Source organism: Desmodus rotundus, chromosome 9 (assembly GCF_022682495.2).
Source record: "Desmodus rotundus isolate HL8 chromosome 9, HLdesRot8A.1, whole genome shotgun sequence".
Classification (NCBI taxonomy): domain Eukaryota; kingdom Metazoa; phylum Chordata; class Mammalia; order Chiroptera; family Phyllostomidae; genus Desmodus; species Desmodus rotundus.
This window is the reverse complement of record NC_071395.1, coordinates 111,656,720-111,673,729: the sequence shown is the minus strand read 5'-3', so window position 1 is coordinate 111,673,729 and position 17,010 is coordinate 111,656,720. Positions and strand designations below refer to the sequence as shown.

The following is a 17,010-nucleotide window of genomic DNA, read 5'->3' as shown; positions in this document are numbered from 1 at the left end:
CCCGGAGTGTTCAGAGAGCCCCCTGCCAGCAGGTGGGCAAGCTCTCCCGGGACACGGCCTCCATCATCATCCCCTCCAAGGCTGGGTGGGTGGAGAAGCCCTACACATTCATGCTGCCGCCTGGGCCTCACTCGGAACACGGTGGCTCGGTCCCCTGAGATCGGGAGAGGGGCAGGAGCGCCCAAAGCCGCCCCAGACAGCACTGGGTTTCCACAGGAAGGGCCTTGATGGAGCCCAGGGCGATGGGGGTCAAGACGGGAAGAGGGATTTATGTTAAGTCCACTCTTCTCCTCGGGTTCTCTGACCACGTTTTGTGGTCCTTAAAGAAAATGGCCGTGATTCGGGCCTCCTTCCTCCTCAATGCCCCCCGCCCCCATCAGGGGAGACACCCAGGACGCAGAGACGGATCTTCGCTCCACTTGGCCGCCCTCGTCTGCACAGCGCACGGGAAATGCGCTAGAAACGGAGCCCTCCCTGGGGGCACTTGGACCCTGAGGGGCATGGGCTCCTGGCCCCGAGGCGTGACCACCTGCGAGCCCTGAGTGAGGCCTGTGTGCCCTCCCAGCTGGCCTTGTGTCTCTCACCTGTGCGCACGGGGCCGCCCCAGGGAGAGCGCCTTGCCGGGCGCGCGGGGGCGAGGGGGCCCAGAGCAGACACCTTTCCCACCCGCCTGCCCTTGCACAAGGGCAGCAGGCCTTTCTCTGCTTCCGCAAGTCCGCCCGAAAACAGCCCCTCCCCCCAGGCCCACGCTGACCCAGTGTGTCCCCCTCAGGAACTTCGTGGAGGAGAAGATGGGCAGCAAGTTCGTGGAGGGCCGGAGCGTCGAGTTCTCCAAGTCTTACGAGGAGAGCAGCCCCTCCACCCCAATCTTCTTCATCCTCTCCCCGGGGGTCGACCCCCTGAAAGACGTGGAAGCCCTGGGTAAGTGTGGCCTGGGTCACTGGGGAATGCAAATCTGAACCACCGCAGGGACATGACCCCTTCCACCTGCAGGGGGCAGCATTTAGCACAACCCTTGGATGTGGCAAGTGCAGGGAGGAGGGGGAAGAGATGGGAGCCCAGGGCCCCACTGGGGGACGGTGGGCGACGGTGCGGCCGCTGTGGGAGGTGGCATGGTGGCTCGTCAGTGACTTACACGTAGGATTGCGCACGACCCAGCACCCCAACTCCTGGGCACAGACCCCAGAGGAACTAAAGCAGGCGTTCAAACAAGTGCTTTACACGGACGGTCGGTCATTTGCAACGTCCACAAGGCGGACGTGGCCCAAATGTCCCTCCACTGAAAAGGGACAATCACGGTGCGACCGATTTGTGTGGTGGAATATTACTCAGCCGTGAAAAAGGAGTGTGGCCCTCCCGTGCTGCCCAGGGATAAACCCTGGGAACTCGGTGCCAAGGGGAAGACGCCAGGCACAGAGTCCCCGCGCTGCATGATTCCATTGGTCCGAAACACCCCAAACTGGCAAATCTGCAGGCAGAAAATGGATGGGAGGCCGCCGGCAGCTGGAGGAGGAGGGGTGGAGAGTGACCGTTTCATGGGTGTGGGTCTCCTCCCGGGCTGATGAGAACGTCCCGGAGCCGGAGAGGGCTGCCTGACACCGTGAGCATGCTGAGCTCTAAGTCGCCGCGCTGCGCATATTAGGGCGGCATTTAAAGCAGTAGCTTTGGAGCCGTGTATGTTTTACCACCATAAAGGCAAACGCACGGGAGCGTGGGGACGTCCCAGCTGAGGGACGGGGAGCCCCAGACTTTGTCACCCGGTTGCCCCCAGGCTTCCCCCGTTTTCCTTCCTTCCAGGAAAGAGGCTGGGGTTCACCATCGACAACGGGAAACTGCACAACGTGTCCCTGGGACAGGGGCAGGAGGTGGTGGCCGAGGACGCTCTGGACGTGGCTGCGGAGAAGGGCCACTGGGTCATCCTGCAGGTACCAGGCGCCGGCCTCCAGGGTGGGGGGGCTCCCGCACGCAAGGGCCATGCGGGTCACCGTCACAGACCGGTGGGAGGCGCCCACCCCGAGTTCGGCTCTCCCTGGGGCGTCGGGACTGCTCAGGTGACAGTGTGGATGCCTCAGTGGTGACCAAGACACGGGGCTTTGTGCCAGAGAGCCCCGGAAGAGACACCATTAAGCGTACAAAAACTTGTGACAAAGTGCCCCTCCTGCCCCCAAACCAACGGCGAGGAGGCTTGTGCTTCACTTTTCGGATGGACCCTAGCAGGACCCCCGTCCTGGGTCCCGCCGCTTCCTAGCCCCTCTTCGTTCTGGCTGTCCTGCTCACTCCAGGCCACCTTGCTCCCACAGAGCCCACAGTGAGGCTAACTTCCACCTGGGGGGCCTGGCCCGGTCCCTTCTCCTTTACCCAAACTTCCCAGTGGTGGGCTGGGACCATCCGGCCTCAGCCAGTGCCGGCGGAGGGCGAGCAGGGCGGGCTTGATAAAGGCTGGAGTCTGGGGTTAACTGAGCAGAAGAATCAGCTCTGGGGCTGCAGCTGCTCTGCTGAAATTACCCCGCATGCCCAGCGCCCCCATAAGGGTGGACATCAGGGTGGGGAGTGCAGGTGCTGTTAGGGAGAGCCCGGTCGGCGGCAGACATGGCCGAGTGGCCTGTCCTGAGGGCCCAGGGCAGAATAGAGCATGTGGGTGGGCGCTAAGCCCCAGTCTCGGCCACAGAACATCCACCTGGTGGCCCGGTGGCTGAGCACCTTGGACAAGAAGCTGGAGCGGTACAGCGCCGGCAGCCACGAGGACTACCGCGTGTTCATCAGCGCTGAGCCCGCCCCCACGCCGGAGGCACACATCATTCCCCAGGGCATCCTGGAGAACGCCATCAAGATCACCAACGAGCCGCCCACGGGCATGCACGCCAACTTGCACAAGGCCCTGGACCTCTTCACCCAGGTAGGGCGGCTTCCCGCCTGCTTGTGTGCCCAGGGCCTGTCCCCGTCTGAGCAGCTCCGGGGGCCCAGGGCAAACGGATGGCTGGGTCTGCAGTGCCCGGGGTCAGACTCTGAACTCGGAGGGCGCTCCCCTCTGGTTCTCTCCCATCCACACCGCCTGCAATGCACCCACACATGCCCACACGCACACACGCATGCTCAGACACGCACGCACACACATTGCACAGCCAACACGTCCCTGAAAGACTCAGCCGAGAGCCGTGGGAGTGCCCATCGCTCACAGCTTTTAGAGCAGAAATGCACACGTTTAACCGGCTTCTGGGCCTGCAAGGTCGGCCCAGGTAAACAAGGTCCGGGGCTTGGCTTCGTCCGGGCACCTGAGGCAGGGGCCCAGTTCCCGAGGATGGTTCTGCAATGGTCAGTGGGCTTGGCCGGGCCACAGGGCCCCGCTGGCCCCTACCCTTCCTCCTCGTGGCCTCGCTGGGCTCTGTGCTCTGTCCAGGTCTCCCTCCATCCCCAAGCAGGTCCCCACCTGCCACAGGGTGACGCTGACCGGGGCCCCCTGGACCTCCAGGATGGGGTACAGGGGCCTCAACCTGCCTGATCTGAGGGCCTGTCCCCTCTGTTTCTGCCCGGATCTTGGCTCACACGAGTCCTCCCTCCCACGCACACCTCAGCCCCAGGCTGCCACCCTCTCTGCTGTCCTCCCTAGCGTCCTGGCTCCCTTCTCCTCATCCTTAGCACCAGTTTCCCTGGCACCTGTCATCTTCTGCTCCACGCTACAATTTTCTGGGTGCACACACTTGATTGAGAAGTTGGGGTCTAAAACCTTTATTTTATTTATTTATTTATTTATTTTTAAATGTATTTATTTTAGAGAAGGGAAGGGAGGGAGAAAGACAGGGAGAGAAACATCAATGTGTGGTTGCCTCCCATGTGTCCCCCAGCTGGGGACCTGGCCCACAACCCAGGCATGTGCCCTGACTGGGAATCAAACTGGCGACTCTTTGGTTCTCAGGCAGGCACTCAATCCACTGAGCCACACACCAGCCAGGGCTAAAACCTTTTTTCAAAGATTTTATTTATTTATTTTTAGAGAGAGGGGAAGGGAGGGAGAAAGACGGACTTCTGGCCAAGATGGAGATGTAGGTAGATACATTTTGCCTCCTTACACAACCAAAAGAACAACGAATTTAAAAACAAAAAACAAATATAAAAACAACTGCCAGAAAATAAAACCGTATGGAAGTCCGACAACCAAGGAGTTAAAGAAGAAACATTCATCCAGACTGGTGGGCAGGGTGGAGACGGGCAGCTGGGCAGAGAGGATTTGTGGCGAGGCAGTGCCTGGAGGACTGGGTGGGCGAGAAGGCAGCTGGTAAATCGGGTGGTCCTACGTGTGCATGTGGATAAACCAGGTGGAACAACTGGGGAGCAAGACAGACTGAGCAACCCAGGGCTCCAGTGTGGGGAAATGAAGCCTCAAAGCCTCTGGCTATAAAAATCTGTGGGGGTTGCAGCAGCGGGAGAAACTCCCAGCCTCACAGGAGAGTTCGTTGGAGAGACCCACAGAGTCCTGGAACGTACACAAACCCACCCACCCAGGAATCAGCACCAGAAGGGCCCAATTTGCTTGTGGTAGTGGGGAAATGACTGAAAGCTGGCAGAGAGCTGAGCAAACGGCAGTGTTCCCTCTTGGGCCCCTCCCACACTGACAGCGTCACAGCACAGTGACGTGTTGCCCCGCCCTGGCAAATACCCAAGGCTCCGCCCCTTACCACGTAACAGGCTCACCAAGACAAAAAAAATATGGTCCAAATGAAAGAACAGGTCAAAACTCTAAAAAAAAGAATTAAGCGATGAAGAGATAGCCAACCTATCAGATGCAGAGTTCAAAACACTGGTACTTAGGATGCTCACAGAAATTCTTGAGTATGGTCGCAAAATAGAGGAAAAAGTGAAGGCTATGAAAAGTGAAATGAAGGAAAATACACAGGGAACCAACAGTGACAAGAAGGAAACTGGGACTCAAATCAATGGTTTAGACCAGAAGGAAGAAACATTCAACCAGAACAGAATGAAGAAACAAGAATTCAAAAATGTGAGGAGAGGCTTAGGAACCTCCGGGACATCTTTAAATGTTCCCACATCCAAATCATAGGGGTGCCAGAAGGATAAGAGGAAGAGCAAGAAATCGAAAACTTATGTGAACAAATAATGAAGGAGAACTTCCCCAATCTGGCAAAGGAAATAGACTTCCAGGAAGTCCAGGAAGCTCAGAGAGTCCCAAAGAAGCTGGACCCAAGGAGGAACACACAAAGGCACATCATAATTACATTACCCAAGATTACACAGAAGGAGAGAATCTTAGAAGCAGCAAGAGGAAAGGAGAGTGTTACCCCCTACTGGGGACCCAGCCCGCAACCCAGGCATGGTATGTGCCCTGACTGGGAATCGAACCAGCAACCCCTTGGTTCACAGGCCGGCGCTCAGTCCACTGAGCCACATCAGCCAGGGCAAGATTTTATTTATTTTAGAAAGAAGGGAAGGGAAGGAGAAAGAGGGACAGGAACATGGATCGGTTGCCTCTCGCACGCCCCCAGCTGGGGACCCAGCCCACAACCCAGGCGTGCGCCCTCACCAGGAATCGAACCAGTGAACTTTGGGTCCACACCAGCCAGGGCTGGAGTCTAAAACTTTTCTGAGTCAGAAGCCCCGTCTCCTCCCGTAGCCCCTAACACAGCTGTTCGTTGTGCAAGGGTGCGGAGCTTCTGTACCCGGTTTATTTAATATGTGAAATAATAAACGAAAACAGCTGATTCGTTGACTAAACATTCCCTGCTGGCTTTTAAAGGAGCCCCCAAGGTCCAAGTGAAGTCACAGAGGACCAAAGGCAGGGAGCTGCTGCGTGCCCAGGGCTTGGCAGGCACCGGGGACACCTAAGCCAGGGCTTGCTGGGCAGTGAGTGCCACCGAAGCAGAGACAGCTGAGAGCAGGGGGTGAGTCAGGATTAGCCAGGTGCAGGGGGGTCTGGGAGCAGAACACGCCCAGGCCTTTGAGACCTGGAGAGGATCCCTGGGGTGAGGGGGGCCTCTTCCCCTGTGCTCCTCTCTGTCGTGGTGACTGGAAGCTCCGCCCCCCCCGCCCCCTTCTGGCTCCAGGTGCTCTGCCAGCGCTGAGCTGAGCGGATGAAGAAGATGCAGCTGAGCTTCCAGAAGCCTCTGTGTGTTCAGCAGCTGCCCCTTAGCAAAGACTAATCGTAATCAGTAAAATCTCACACACCTGAGTCCCAGGCAGGGCCTCCCCTGAGAGGGAGAGTGTGGGGCGCTGTTTGCACGGACAGGGTGGGGAGTGTTAAGCAGGCTGGGGCTGTCCCCTGGGGAGTAGTGTCCCAGGCAGGCAGAGACTGGCCTGTGGTCAGTACGTGGGTGACAAAACCCTTTCTATCAGTGTCCTGAGAGTCTTCTCTCCCAGGCTTTGCACAGACGGACCAGAGGGGTCGGTGGCTTTGTCCCCCCGCCCTCATCCCACCCTCTGTGAAGCAGCTGGCAGGTGGGACTCTGGTCCCAGCTCGGCCCTTCTGTGGACCCCACCTGACGCAGAGTGTGCGCCCCCTGCAGGACACCCTGGAGATGTGCACCAAGGAGATCGAGTTCAAGTGCATCCTGTTTGCCCTCTGCTACTTCCACGCAGTAGTGGCCGAGAGGCGCAAGTTTGGGGCCCAGGGCTGGAACAGGTCGTACCCCTTCAACAACGGGGACCTCACCATCTCCATCAACGTGCTGTACAACTACCTAGAAGCCAATGCCAAGGTAGGGGAGGGCCCCGGGCCCAGCTCAGCCCTCCTTCCTCTTTGCCCTGGTCTTTGCTCGGAGTCTGAGAGATGTTGCAAATGGGTCAAGGCCATGACGAATGTGAACTGGAAGGGTCACTTCAAGCGGAGCCTGCCAGCCTGATACAACGACTGGGCTCCAGTCCTCGGCCACCGCCTCCTGCCAGCGTCAAGCTGTGGGGCGGTGTTTCTGCTTGTTGTCACATTCCCCAAGGGTCAGGTGTCTGGGGATCTGGGTGGAGCTCCCCCCAACACCCCCCCCCCGGAGATCCCAGCCCCTTTGGGCGGCATGAACGGGAGCAGACAGGCTGGTGCTCGGTCAGCGCAGTGCCTCAGCGTAGTGCCGGGAAGGACCGGAATGCTTCCTGTCATTTCTACTGAATATGCACGCGGAGTGAGGTGACCCCCGCTGCAGAGAATGGAAAACAAAGCGGCACGTCCTCCGGGAATGGCCTCCAGCTGTGAGGGCACAAGCAGGCCGGCCGGAGACTCAGAGTGACGGCAGGTGTGGGACTGAGCCCGCAGCGAGTGGCTCGTGCCCTGGTTGGGCGGCCCAGCAGCCTGCCTAAGACCCCTGGGGCGTGGCCACCTCCCAGGACTGCGGGCAGTTCTCCCACCTCCTCTCGCCTGACCTGCTCAGGATCCGCGTCCCCGGGAAGCCGGGCGCTTCCCCAGCACCTGCCTCTGAGCCCCGGGAGGAGGCAGAGGGTTGTCCGCCCACAGGTCCTGGGTTCCTATTCCTCATCTGGCCCCCAAAGCAATGGTGGCAAGGACTGTGGCCCCAGCACCTTCTTACACGGGGGAGAGGAGTATGGGCAGCCAGAGCAGCACTGGGCTTGCCTGGGAAGGCTCCCCTTCCCAGCGCCGAGGCCAGGCCGCCCCTCTGTGGTACAGTCAGAAAGGGCGCTGGTGCCAGGGGCCTGGGGTCGAAGTGCAGCTCTGACCCCTCACTAGCTGACCTCCCGGAGCCTGGCGACCATGGCCCGGGCTGCAGACCTTGGGGGTTCAGCCAGGAAAGCTGGGAAGCGCTGGCCAGGGCCAGGAGCCCTGCTGCTTCCCTCCCTATTATAAGGGAGCTTGAGAAGCAGGGCGGGGAGGGGACCCCAGCCCCACAGTGACCCCTGATGACCTGTGCTGTCTACACTACCTTGGCCCACAGCTTACCAACCTCTGATGACCTATGATCATCCTGGCTGACAGAGGGGACCCCCCCCAGCCTAGGCACCTAGACCTGAGAGGGTGGGGAAACTGCACCTCACAGGGTAGCTGTCACCGTCTGGGCTTGGAATGTTGTTTGTTTGCTTAGTTCCCAGGTGAGACCTGGGGGGAGCAGGAGGCCCCAGGGGGCAGGAGCCATTTCCTACACGCCCTGCCCCACCCCCGAGGGGGCCCAGGTCCTGTAGCCATTCTTTGGGGGAAGGGAAAGGGCGTTGGTCTCCTGCCAGCAGTGGTCAGACAGGGCGGGTGGTCACTTCAGCTGGGACAGGATCTGAGCCGAACGCTCACACGTAAATGGACGCACAGCCCACGGGAAGGGTATTCCTGGCCACCGCAGCTTCGTCAGGGCTGCCGTCCCTGGGGCCATCCGTGTGGGAGGAACGGTTTTCCTAGTTTTCCAAGAGGCTCACTCGGACCCTTCCCACTGCACGCACACCCAGGACCCAGGCCGCAGCCTGCACTCTGGTGCAGCGGGGAGAGCAGGTGGGGACATCGGGTGGGCACTTGCTTTGTCCGAACTCCCCAGAAATGTTAACTGACGTCACCCCGTCCCTCGGTCCTTCCGCCCCGAGTGTTCGCTACAAACTCAGACGTCCTCAGACTCTGTGGGGGGCCTGGTGACGTGTGTGACAGGCACTCTGGAGACTCCACCCGCAGGTGTCCCTGGGGTGAGTCCACTGTCCCCACTCGGAGGGGACGGACAGGCCCCAGGAGGCAGCTGGGGGGGGCGGGGAGGTGGGGGGGCCCCAGGAGGAGTGGAGCGCCCCTCACGTGAGTCAGTAAAACGTAAAACGCCGAAGCAGGCACTCAGCACACCCCCAGGATAACCACGTCGTCTCAACACTACGTACGACTAAAAATTACTAAAAATTCATGAGGCCAAACCAGACAACTGATTAATCGACTCATTTTTACTCCGTGAACTTTAATCCGTCGGCATGTGGTAAACAGCCACCGGGGGGCAGGAGCTGCGGGGGCCACAGCTCCAGAGAGCCTCGCCCTCGGGGGGGCAGGAACAAGATAATGTAAAATATCTGGCTAATAGTCGTCACACTGACTGACGCCTTTGGAAGGAACAATCCTATTTAAGTGGCTGCTAGAAAATCTGAAATGACATGTGGCTGTCACTCGTGGCTCCCATGATCCACCTGTTCGAAGGCACGGTGCGGGAGGGAGGGCGTGGCTGCTCGAGAACCGACCCCTGCCTCTGCATCACGATGGATGAGCAGCGTTCCGGGAGTGGCCGGAGGGGGTGTCACAAGCAAGCGGCAGGAAGGACGGGGAGGGGCTGGACGAGTGTAGAGACGGGCAGGCAATGGGCAGCCGATAGGCTACCAAGTTGGTTCGCTTGGCTGGACTCTGGGACCTGGACGGCCAGGACAACCGTGTCATCACACGCTGCCAGCAGGGTCCCACCGCCTGCACAGCTGGGTTTGTGCTCCATGAGCCCTGGGGAGTCCAGGTTCTGGTCGTCGGTCACATGCTTGCCCTGAGGCTGCGTGGGTGCAGAGCTGCTGGGAGCAGAGGGATGCGAGAGGAGACTGGGGGCCGGGGCACCATCCATGAGACCCGAAGAGAGGCCCATCCCCAGACCAGACGAGCTGGACTTCACGGCCAGAGCGCCACACAGTGCTCGGGAGTCAAACCCCGGCTGCTGTAGCATTGAACTGCTTTGCTGGAAGTGGAGGGGGAGGGACGGAGTCACAGGGGGCCCCACACCTTGGAGCATGGCCCACACAGGAGGAAACTGCAGAGGAGTGAGCTGGGGCTGGAGGGACAGGGGACACAAGCAGAGCTCTGGGGAAGTCACAAAGTGCAGAGAGCCAGGGGATGTCCCCTGACACCCAAGTCAGACATGGTGGAGCGGCGGGGCAGGGAGGAGGCGCGCCCTGGGCCTGGTGATGAGGGAAGCAGGTGACACTGATGGACACGGAAGAGGCTGCTGTGTGGGAGCCGGCCTCACGCGGATGCAGATGGAGGCCCAGGCACTCCCCCCACGGCCTCCATCCTCTCTCGCAAGGTGCCCTGGGACGACCTCCGCTACCTTTTCGGAGAGATCATGTACGGCGGCCACATCACTGACGACTGGGACCGGCGGCTCTGCAGGACCTACCTGTTGGAGTACGTCCGGCCGGAGATGCTGGAGGGGGAGGTCCAGCTGGCCCCCGGGTTTCAGATCCCCCCCAACCTGGATTACAAGGTGAGGAGCGCTTCCCGAAGACGGACCACCCGTTAAACAGGGACTAACTCTGGACTCCTGGTGCCAGAAGGAATGGCATCCTGGCCGACACCCTGGGGAGACCCCTCCAGTGGAACATCAGTCATTGAGCCAGAAGTCAGGGAACCTGACAAGGGTCTGAAATGCAGCTTCTGGGCAGGGGGCGGGGGAGGGGAAGGTTAGTTCAGTAGCTGGGGAGCAAAGGCGAGCGTCCAAGGAAGGAGGGTCGGGGGCCGTGGGTGTGTGCAGAGGGCGAGATGGGGCAGAACGTTCCGGTAGGAAGACCCCAGCCCGCACAGGTCTGCCTGGGCAGCCTGCTGACCTGCCACCCTTCTCAGGGGTACCACGAGTACATCAACGAGAACCTGCCCCCCGAAAGCCCCTACCTGTACGGCCTGCACCCCAACGCAGAGATTGGCTTTTTGACGGTCACCTCGGAGAAGCTGTTCCGCACTGTTCTGGAAATGCAGCCTAAGGAGACGGACTCGGGCGCTGGCACCGGCGTGTCTCGTGAGGAGAAGGTAGGAGCCTGATGCTCCGTGCCAGCAACAGGGACAGGGACAGGGATGGGCAGGGCTCAGCCCCAGGGGCCACAAAGTGCGCCCCCATTGGCAGCGCCCCTCAGAACTGGTCAGCAACCACACTCAGACCTCAGAACCAGAGACTCCAGGGCAGAGCTCCTGCCCCTGCCCAGCCACACCCTCTGCACGCAAACCCCGGGATGGCAGCAGCAGGCTGTCACGGGACGGCCCCTCCAGAGGCGCTCAGGTGGTGAGGGTGGGCGGCCCTGTCAACACTCAGGGCAGCAGAGCAGCTCTGAGGACGTCAGGGCGTTTGGTGCGTTCCCATGTGGCTGGCCCACCTCAGCCATCTCAGCAGAATCACCCCTCTGGTCACCCCTCTGCCCTTTTGTAACATGTGCTGGACGAGCGCTACTGAAAACCAGCTAAGTCGTGGGCTTCCAGGTAAAGAGACCAAATTCTTTTTTTTTTTAAGGTCTTTATTTATTTTTAGAGAGAGGGGAAGGGAGGGAGAAAGGGAGAGAAACATCAATGTGTGGTTGCCTCTTGTGCGCCCCCAACTGGGGACAGGGCCCACAGCCCAGGCTTGTGCCCTGACTGGGAATTGAACTGGCAACCTTTTGGTTCGCAGGCTGGCACTCAGTCCACTGAGCCACACCAGCCAGGGCTAGAGACCACATTCTTGCCTGGAAGACCCTGAGTGCTATTAGGCCCCGTGACCACTTTCTTGGTCTAATGATGGGAACCAGAAGTCCTCTGACGGGCAGGGAATGCACCTGGCCATTGTGCAGGCCTGTCCCCGCCGACAGCCAACACAGAGGACAAAGCCCCACCCCAGGACCATCTGGGGACCTCCCACAGGGGAGGAGGCTGAGTGTCTGAAGGCCACGACACTCACTCAGCCTGTTAGCCGAGACTCCTTTCCCCTTGTCAGATGTGGCCCCGTTTTTCGGGCACTCCATTGTCTTTACTCCCAGATTCAGGGCTGGAACTGGGGGTGGGCTCCCCGACCCTGATGCTGGAGGGCGGACAAGGGCAGTGACAGGGTTGCTGGGGACCGACTTCCAGGTGAAGGCCGTGCTGGATGAGATCCTCGAGAAGACCCCGGAGATGTTCAACATGGCCGAGATCATGGCAAAGGCGGCCGAGAAGACCCCCTACGTGGTGGTCGCCTTTCAGGAATGTGAGCGAATGAACATCCTAACCAACGAGATGCGTCGTTCGCTAAAGGAGCTGAACTTGGGGCTGAAGGTAAAAGACATGTAGGGGCCAGCTGGGCCCCGGGACACGCCGTAGGGATCGGCTGGCCACCGCAGGCTGACTCACCGCCTCGACTGCAAAACAAACTACCGTCTGCAGGCGACTGGGCGGCTCAACCCTCCAGTTTCAGCCCCGCCTTCTCAGGCGTGGAGCTATGGGCATCCAGAGCAGGCTGTCCCCAGCAGGAGGCACCAGTGTGGCCACTGCGGGGCGTCCGCAGCAGGGGCACGGTGACCCACACCCCGCATGCAGCTACATCCTCACCACATACATGGGTGGTGCCCCGCCCTGCCTGGAGCTGGCGAAACATGGCCTGTGACTGACCAGCTCTGCGACGAGTCTGTCTGTCTGTCCCTCAGGGGGAGCTGACCATCACGACCGACATGGAAGACCTGTCCACCGCTCTGTTCTACGACACCGTGCCCGACACGTGGGTGGCCCGAGCCTACCCCTCCATGATGGGCCTGGCGGCCTGGTACGCCGACCTGCTGCTGCGCATCAGGGTGAGCACCGCGTTCCCTGCCCCTCGGCGCACCCCAGAGCTGGCAGGAGCGGGGCTGAGCCGGGGGTGCTGGCCTGGCCTCCATCAGAGCGGGCCGGCGACGCGGGCCTGCCTCTGAAGGGAAGACCGCAGTGGGCCGGAAGCGCAAGCAGCTCCCCCCCCCACCCAGCAGCAGAGAGCTGGCGGCGACACGGTTCAGGAAGCCGCCATGCCTTCTGGAAGCGGCAGGGTGACCGAAGCAAAAGCCTCTTCCGGGTTCCCACGTCCTCCCCAGCGTTCAGCCTGCCCCCCTTGGTCCTGGTGTCCCGCTCCCCCGTGTAAATCGGAGCCAGGTCACAGGCCGCAAGACACCATCCACTTGCCTTGCCCCACGTGACCCGCTCACCTGCCCTCACAGGAGCTCGAGGCCTGGACGACGGACTTTGCCCTACCCACCACCGTGTGGCTCGCTGGCTTCTTCAACCCACAGTCCTTCCTCACGGCCATCATGCAGTCCATGGCCAGGAAGAACGAGTGGCCCCTGGACAGGATGTGTCTGTCTGTGGAGGTGACCAAGAAGAACCGGGAGGACGTGACCGCCCCGCCCCGCGAGGGTTCCTACGTGTACGGGCTCTTCATGGAAGGTAAGGGGCGCAGCCCAGGGGCCTCTGGGACCAGCTCTCCAATGACAGGCGGGCACGCCGTGATCGGAGCGGGGCGGGGGACACACTTGGGGCAGACCGGACAGTGACAGGGTCCCGCAGACGGGCTCATATAGAGGTCTGGGAGGACGGAAACACAGCACTCCAGGCAAGAAGTAGGCTCACCCCCAAAGGGAGGCCCTGTCCGAAGGAGAGGGGGGACTCGGCCCTCCCAGGCCTGGGGGCAGGGGCACGAGGACAGATGTGCACTTGGTGGGTGAGTGCTGAGGGGCTGAGACACCCCTCTGAGAGCTGCTGTGGCCCCTGCGCACAGGTCTCAAGTGGGGGAACCCAGGGCTGGCTCCTGGGGGGCCAAGGACCTAGCAGCAGGAGGGAGAAGCCGTTTCCTCTCCGCCGTGCCACTCTGAGCCCAGGGCCAGCGGCTCCACCACAAAGGCCCACCCTGCTCAGCAAGTGGCATGGCAGCGCCCTGGGCGGTGTCAGGACCCCACCCCCACATCACCACTGACAGGCACACTGCCCTCCTCCGTGTTTATTTCGAAATTAATTACAGACAGGAAACATAACCATCACCAAGGGGGAGGCAGACACAACAGCGGCCTGATTAAAGGCAGAACAGGGCACGGGCACGCGCGGGCCGGGCTGCGCACGTGCACAGGAATGCGGGGGCGGGGCCTCCAGACCCCGTGACTTGCGCAGAGTGGCGGTGGCCTGCACTGGGCACAGGCCGGGAGATGAGGCTCTGAGCATCGCAAGCGAACGATCGGGCAAGCACGGAGTGTGTGCCGGGTGCGCCGTGGACAGAGGCGGTCGCCCGGCAGGGTCCTGTCTACAACCCCATGTTTAGTGTTCCTGTGCCCCCGTCAGCCGCGCACGTGGGGGCGGGGCCTGGTCAGGCCACGCCCTGCGGGCCCTTCCCCTGGCTCACCGCCAGCCCTGTTGCGCAGGGGCTCGCTGGGACACCCAGACAGGAGTCATCGCCGAGGCGCGGCTGAAGGAGCTGACGCCAACCATGCCGGTCATCTTCGTCAAGGCCATCCCTGTTGACCGCATGGAGACCAAGAACATGTATGAGTGTCCCGTGTACAAAACACGTGTCCGCGGCCCCACCTACGTCTGGACCTTTAACCTGAAGACCAAAGAAAAGGCCTCCAAGTGGGTGCTGGCAGCCGTGGCCCTGCTCCTGCAGGCCTAGCCTGCGCCCCAGCCGTACCCTCTCCGCAGGTCCCGCTAACCAGAAAGAAACCCTGTCCTGCGACCAGCGCTGGCTCTCGCAGGAGCCAAAGGTTGCCTTCGGTTCCCCTAAGTAACCAGGGCCCGTTAGAGCTGGGTGCACCCAAGTGACCAGAGGGCGGGGGCAGCATGGAAGGGGTGCAGGCTGATTAAAGCGCAGACCTTACCGAGTTGCGTCTGAGTCACCTGAGCGGCTTCAAATCAGCACCTGATGGCCACCAAGGGCCTGGCACAGGCTTGGGGACAAGGCCCAATTCCCAGCCACCAGGGAAAGTGTCCCAGGGACCAAACCCCACAACGTCCTGACTTCCCTGGAGGGCCAGTCCGGTTAACTTCCTCCCACCAGCAGCACCAAGGGTCAGGGTGCGGCCGCCACGCCCACAGCCTGGCTGCACGCCAGTGACCGGCCATGGGAGGACAGGACCTGCCACAGCCACACAGTGCCCTAGGGCACCCTCCATCCCCACCTCGGTGACAGGGGTGCCATCTCCACACACTGCTCCCCAGAGGAGCCGTTTCCATAAAGCTGAAGCACACTCCCTTCCACTGCCCACGCCCCAAAACCACCGGGAACAGGGACCAGCTTAGCCGTGACTGTCCTGGGCAGCCACATAAAGAACCCCAAGTCTACTAGCCCCCTTTTCCTACTGGGCAGCATTTTTCGCCTTCCTCTGTCTCCAGTCCCCACCCTGCGCCCCACGGTGCATGCCTCCAGTGGTCTCACTCACAGCCCAGGGCGAGCCGGACGGGTCGACAGGCTGGTCAGAGCTGCCCTCAAACAGCGAAGGGACACTGATCCAGACCAGTGAGGCCTCCCTGCAGACGCCTGTGGCCCCGGGAATAAACCCCTGGGCAAGTCCCTCAGCCTCCGTGTTTCAGGTCCCCGACCCTGCCCAGGTGGACAGAGCTAAGGGACCAACTGGGCCCTCCGAGGAAAGGCAGTCCACACACACCAGCGGCTACACACAGCGGCTGCGGGGGAAGGTGTGAGAGGGGGCCAGCGGCCGCCTCTCCTCACTCAGGGCTCCTGCCCCAGGAGAATGGGGGGCTGTGGAACCACCCCAGCTGCCCCGGGACACACCTGGCTGAGGCCTCGGCCAAGACCACCTGCCCCCAGAAGCACATCCACAGAGAGTCTGGCAGTGGGTGGCCAGGCTGCTGCTGGAGGCCGCGGGGTGTAGGCAACAGGAGACAAGCTGGGAGGCAGGGGGCACAGGGAGGCTGCTAGCGGGGCCAGATAAGACGGACTCCGGAGGGCCCCAGACAGCGAAGGCAGAGTCAGGGCAGCCCCCAGGGGCACCTGGCCCCAAGGACTCACGCCCAGACTGTGGCTCGTGGGTGGTCCTGGAAGCCCTGAATCTGAGGCTGGCAATTCCAAACCATCCTGGGCCCCGGGGGCGGGGCTGCGGCCGGGTGGCAGGCATCCGGGCCAAGGAGCCTGGATGCCTGGCTGCCACCTCTGCTGGCCAGGAGGGGTCACTGCAGCCCATCACATCCCGGCCGGAGGGACAGCTGTGGGGGGAGGGGGGAGATGAACTGGCTGGGCCACCAGACAACTCATTCTCAATCCCTGAACAACCACGAAGTGGGAAGTCTCCCCAATTTTGCCTTCGGGGCCTGAAACAGTCATTTATCCCACACGACATACTGTGGGCGGCTGACAGAATTATCTCCAAACTTCCCAAGAGAAGCTTCAGCTCCAGGGTGCTCTGGGGTGCAGCCCAGGGACAGGGAAGCAGGGACCGGGGCCAACCTGCTCTGCTGCCACACGCGCACTCCGCTCAGCATCTGCTCCCCGCGCCTGGCTGACCAGGGAGGCCGGAGCCGAGGTCTGGGGAGAACTGCCCGGGGGCTGTCTGGAAGGTGATCAGCAGCGGCCACACTGAGGGGACGGGGGCGGCGGTGAAGGTTGCTTAAGTCCGGCGTCTGCCCTGGCCCCACAGAACCTGGGGGAATTCGAGCGCTGTTTACCCAAAGCCTCTCTCCAAACAGAAACCAGGCCCTGGCACATTCTTTTGGCCTCTCTGGTCTAACTGTCCCACAGGACAGTTGAATAACTAGCTGCAAGGTAAACAGTGCTAACTCACGTGCACGGCCCCAGGGCAGCGTGGCGTGGCGGCCACCACCCGCCTCCGGCCTGAACCCTGCGGCCACCCAGCCCTGGAGCTGCCGGGTGCACGTGCAGGCCTGTGCGGTGCGGCTGCACCAGCCCGTCTTCAAGGGCGAGTGAGGGGCCCTCGGCGCCGCCAACCCTCAGGAGGCAGACCCAAGGCCGCCCTGGAAGCAGCATGCAGGGACGGAGCCCCACCTCGCCCCGGAAGGCCCGTCTCTGTGCGAGTTCCAGCCCCTAGAGATGTGTGGAGGGGCGCTGAGGTTCTCAGCTCTGCTCCTGGGGACATAGGTGCGGGGCACCCTGGCCTTTGATGAACACCCACGACACGTGAGGTGACAAAAACCTTTTAAGTGAACCCAGCAAAAGTGAGGTTCATCCTCAACAAAGAGGTTTCAAGGGAAAAAAACGGAAACTCGCGCATTAAACGGGACTTGGGTGACACGTCACCAATCACAAGGTGGGGGCCCTATCCAGGCCTTGGTCAAAGGCATCAAAACATCGAAAGGAAAAAGAAAGACTTAAAAAAGCAACTGGCGCTGTGAGCACCTTCTAGGTATCCGACTACCCAAAGGATTTC

At 61.3% G+C, this 17,010-nt stretch overlaps 2 protein-coding genes across 4 annotated transcripts in view; one reads left to right on the top strand and one right to left on the bottom strand.

The window, feature by feature from the left end:
• The window catches only part of DNAH17 (dynein axonemal heavy chain 17), an 86,840-nt gene extending 72,558 nt beyond the window's left edge, over positions 1 to 14,282 (top strand). Inside the window, exons 71-80 of the mRNA XM_071219274.1 lie at positions 773 to 921; positions 1,798 to 1,925; positions 2,669 to 2,896; positions 6,516 to 6,707; positions 9,966 to 10,145; positions 10,502 to 10,684; positions 11,753 to 11,935; positions 12,304 to 12,447; positions 12,844 to 13,069; positions 14,035 to 14,282. Of these exons, the coding sequence (XP_071075375.1) occupies positions 773 to 921; positions 1,798 to 1,925; positions 2,669 to 2,896; positions 6,516 to 6,707; positions 9,966 to 10,145; positions 10,502 to 10,684; positions 11,753 to 11,935; positions 12,304 to 12,447; positions 12,844 to 13,069; positions 14,035 to 14,282 (1,861 nt within the window). The remainder of the gene's footprint in view (positions 1 to 772; positions 922 to 1,797; positions 1,926 to 2,668; positions 2,897 to 6,515; positions 6,708 to 9,965; positions 10,146 to 10,501; positions 10,685 to 11,752; positions 11,936 to 12,303; positions 12,448 to 12,843; positions 13,070 to 14,034) is intronic.
• The window catches only part of PGS1 (phosphatidylglycerophosphate synthase 1), a 30,380-nt gene continuing 27,363 nt past the window's right edge, over positions 13,994 to 17,010 (bottom strand). For all 3 annotated transcript variants that reach the window (XM_071219424.1, XM_053910780.2, XM_053910781.2), the window contains exon 10: positions 13,994 to 14,127. The gene's annotated coding sequence lies outside the window, so the exon portion shown is untranslated. The remainder of the gene's footprint in view (positions 14,128 to 17,010) is intronic.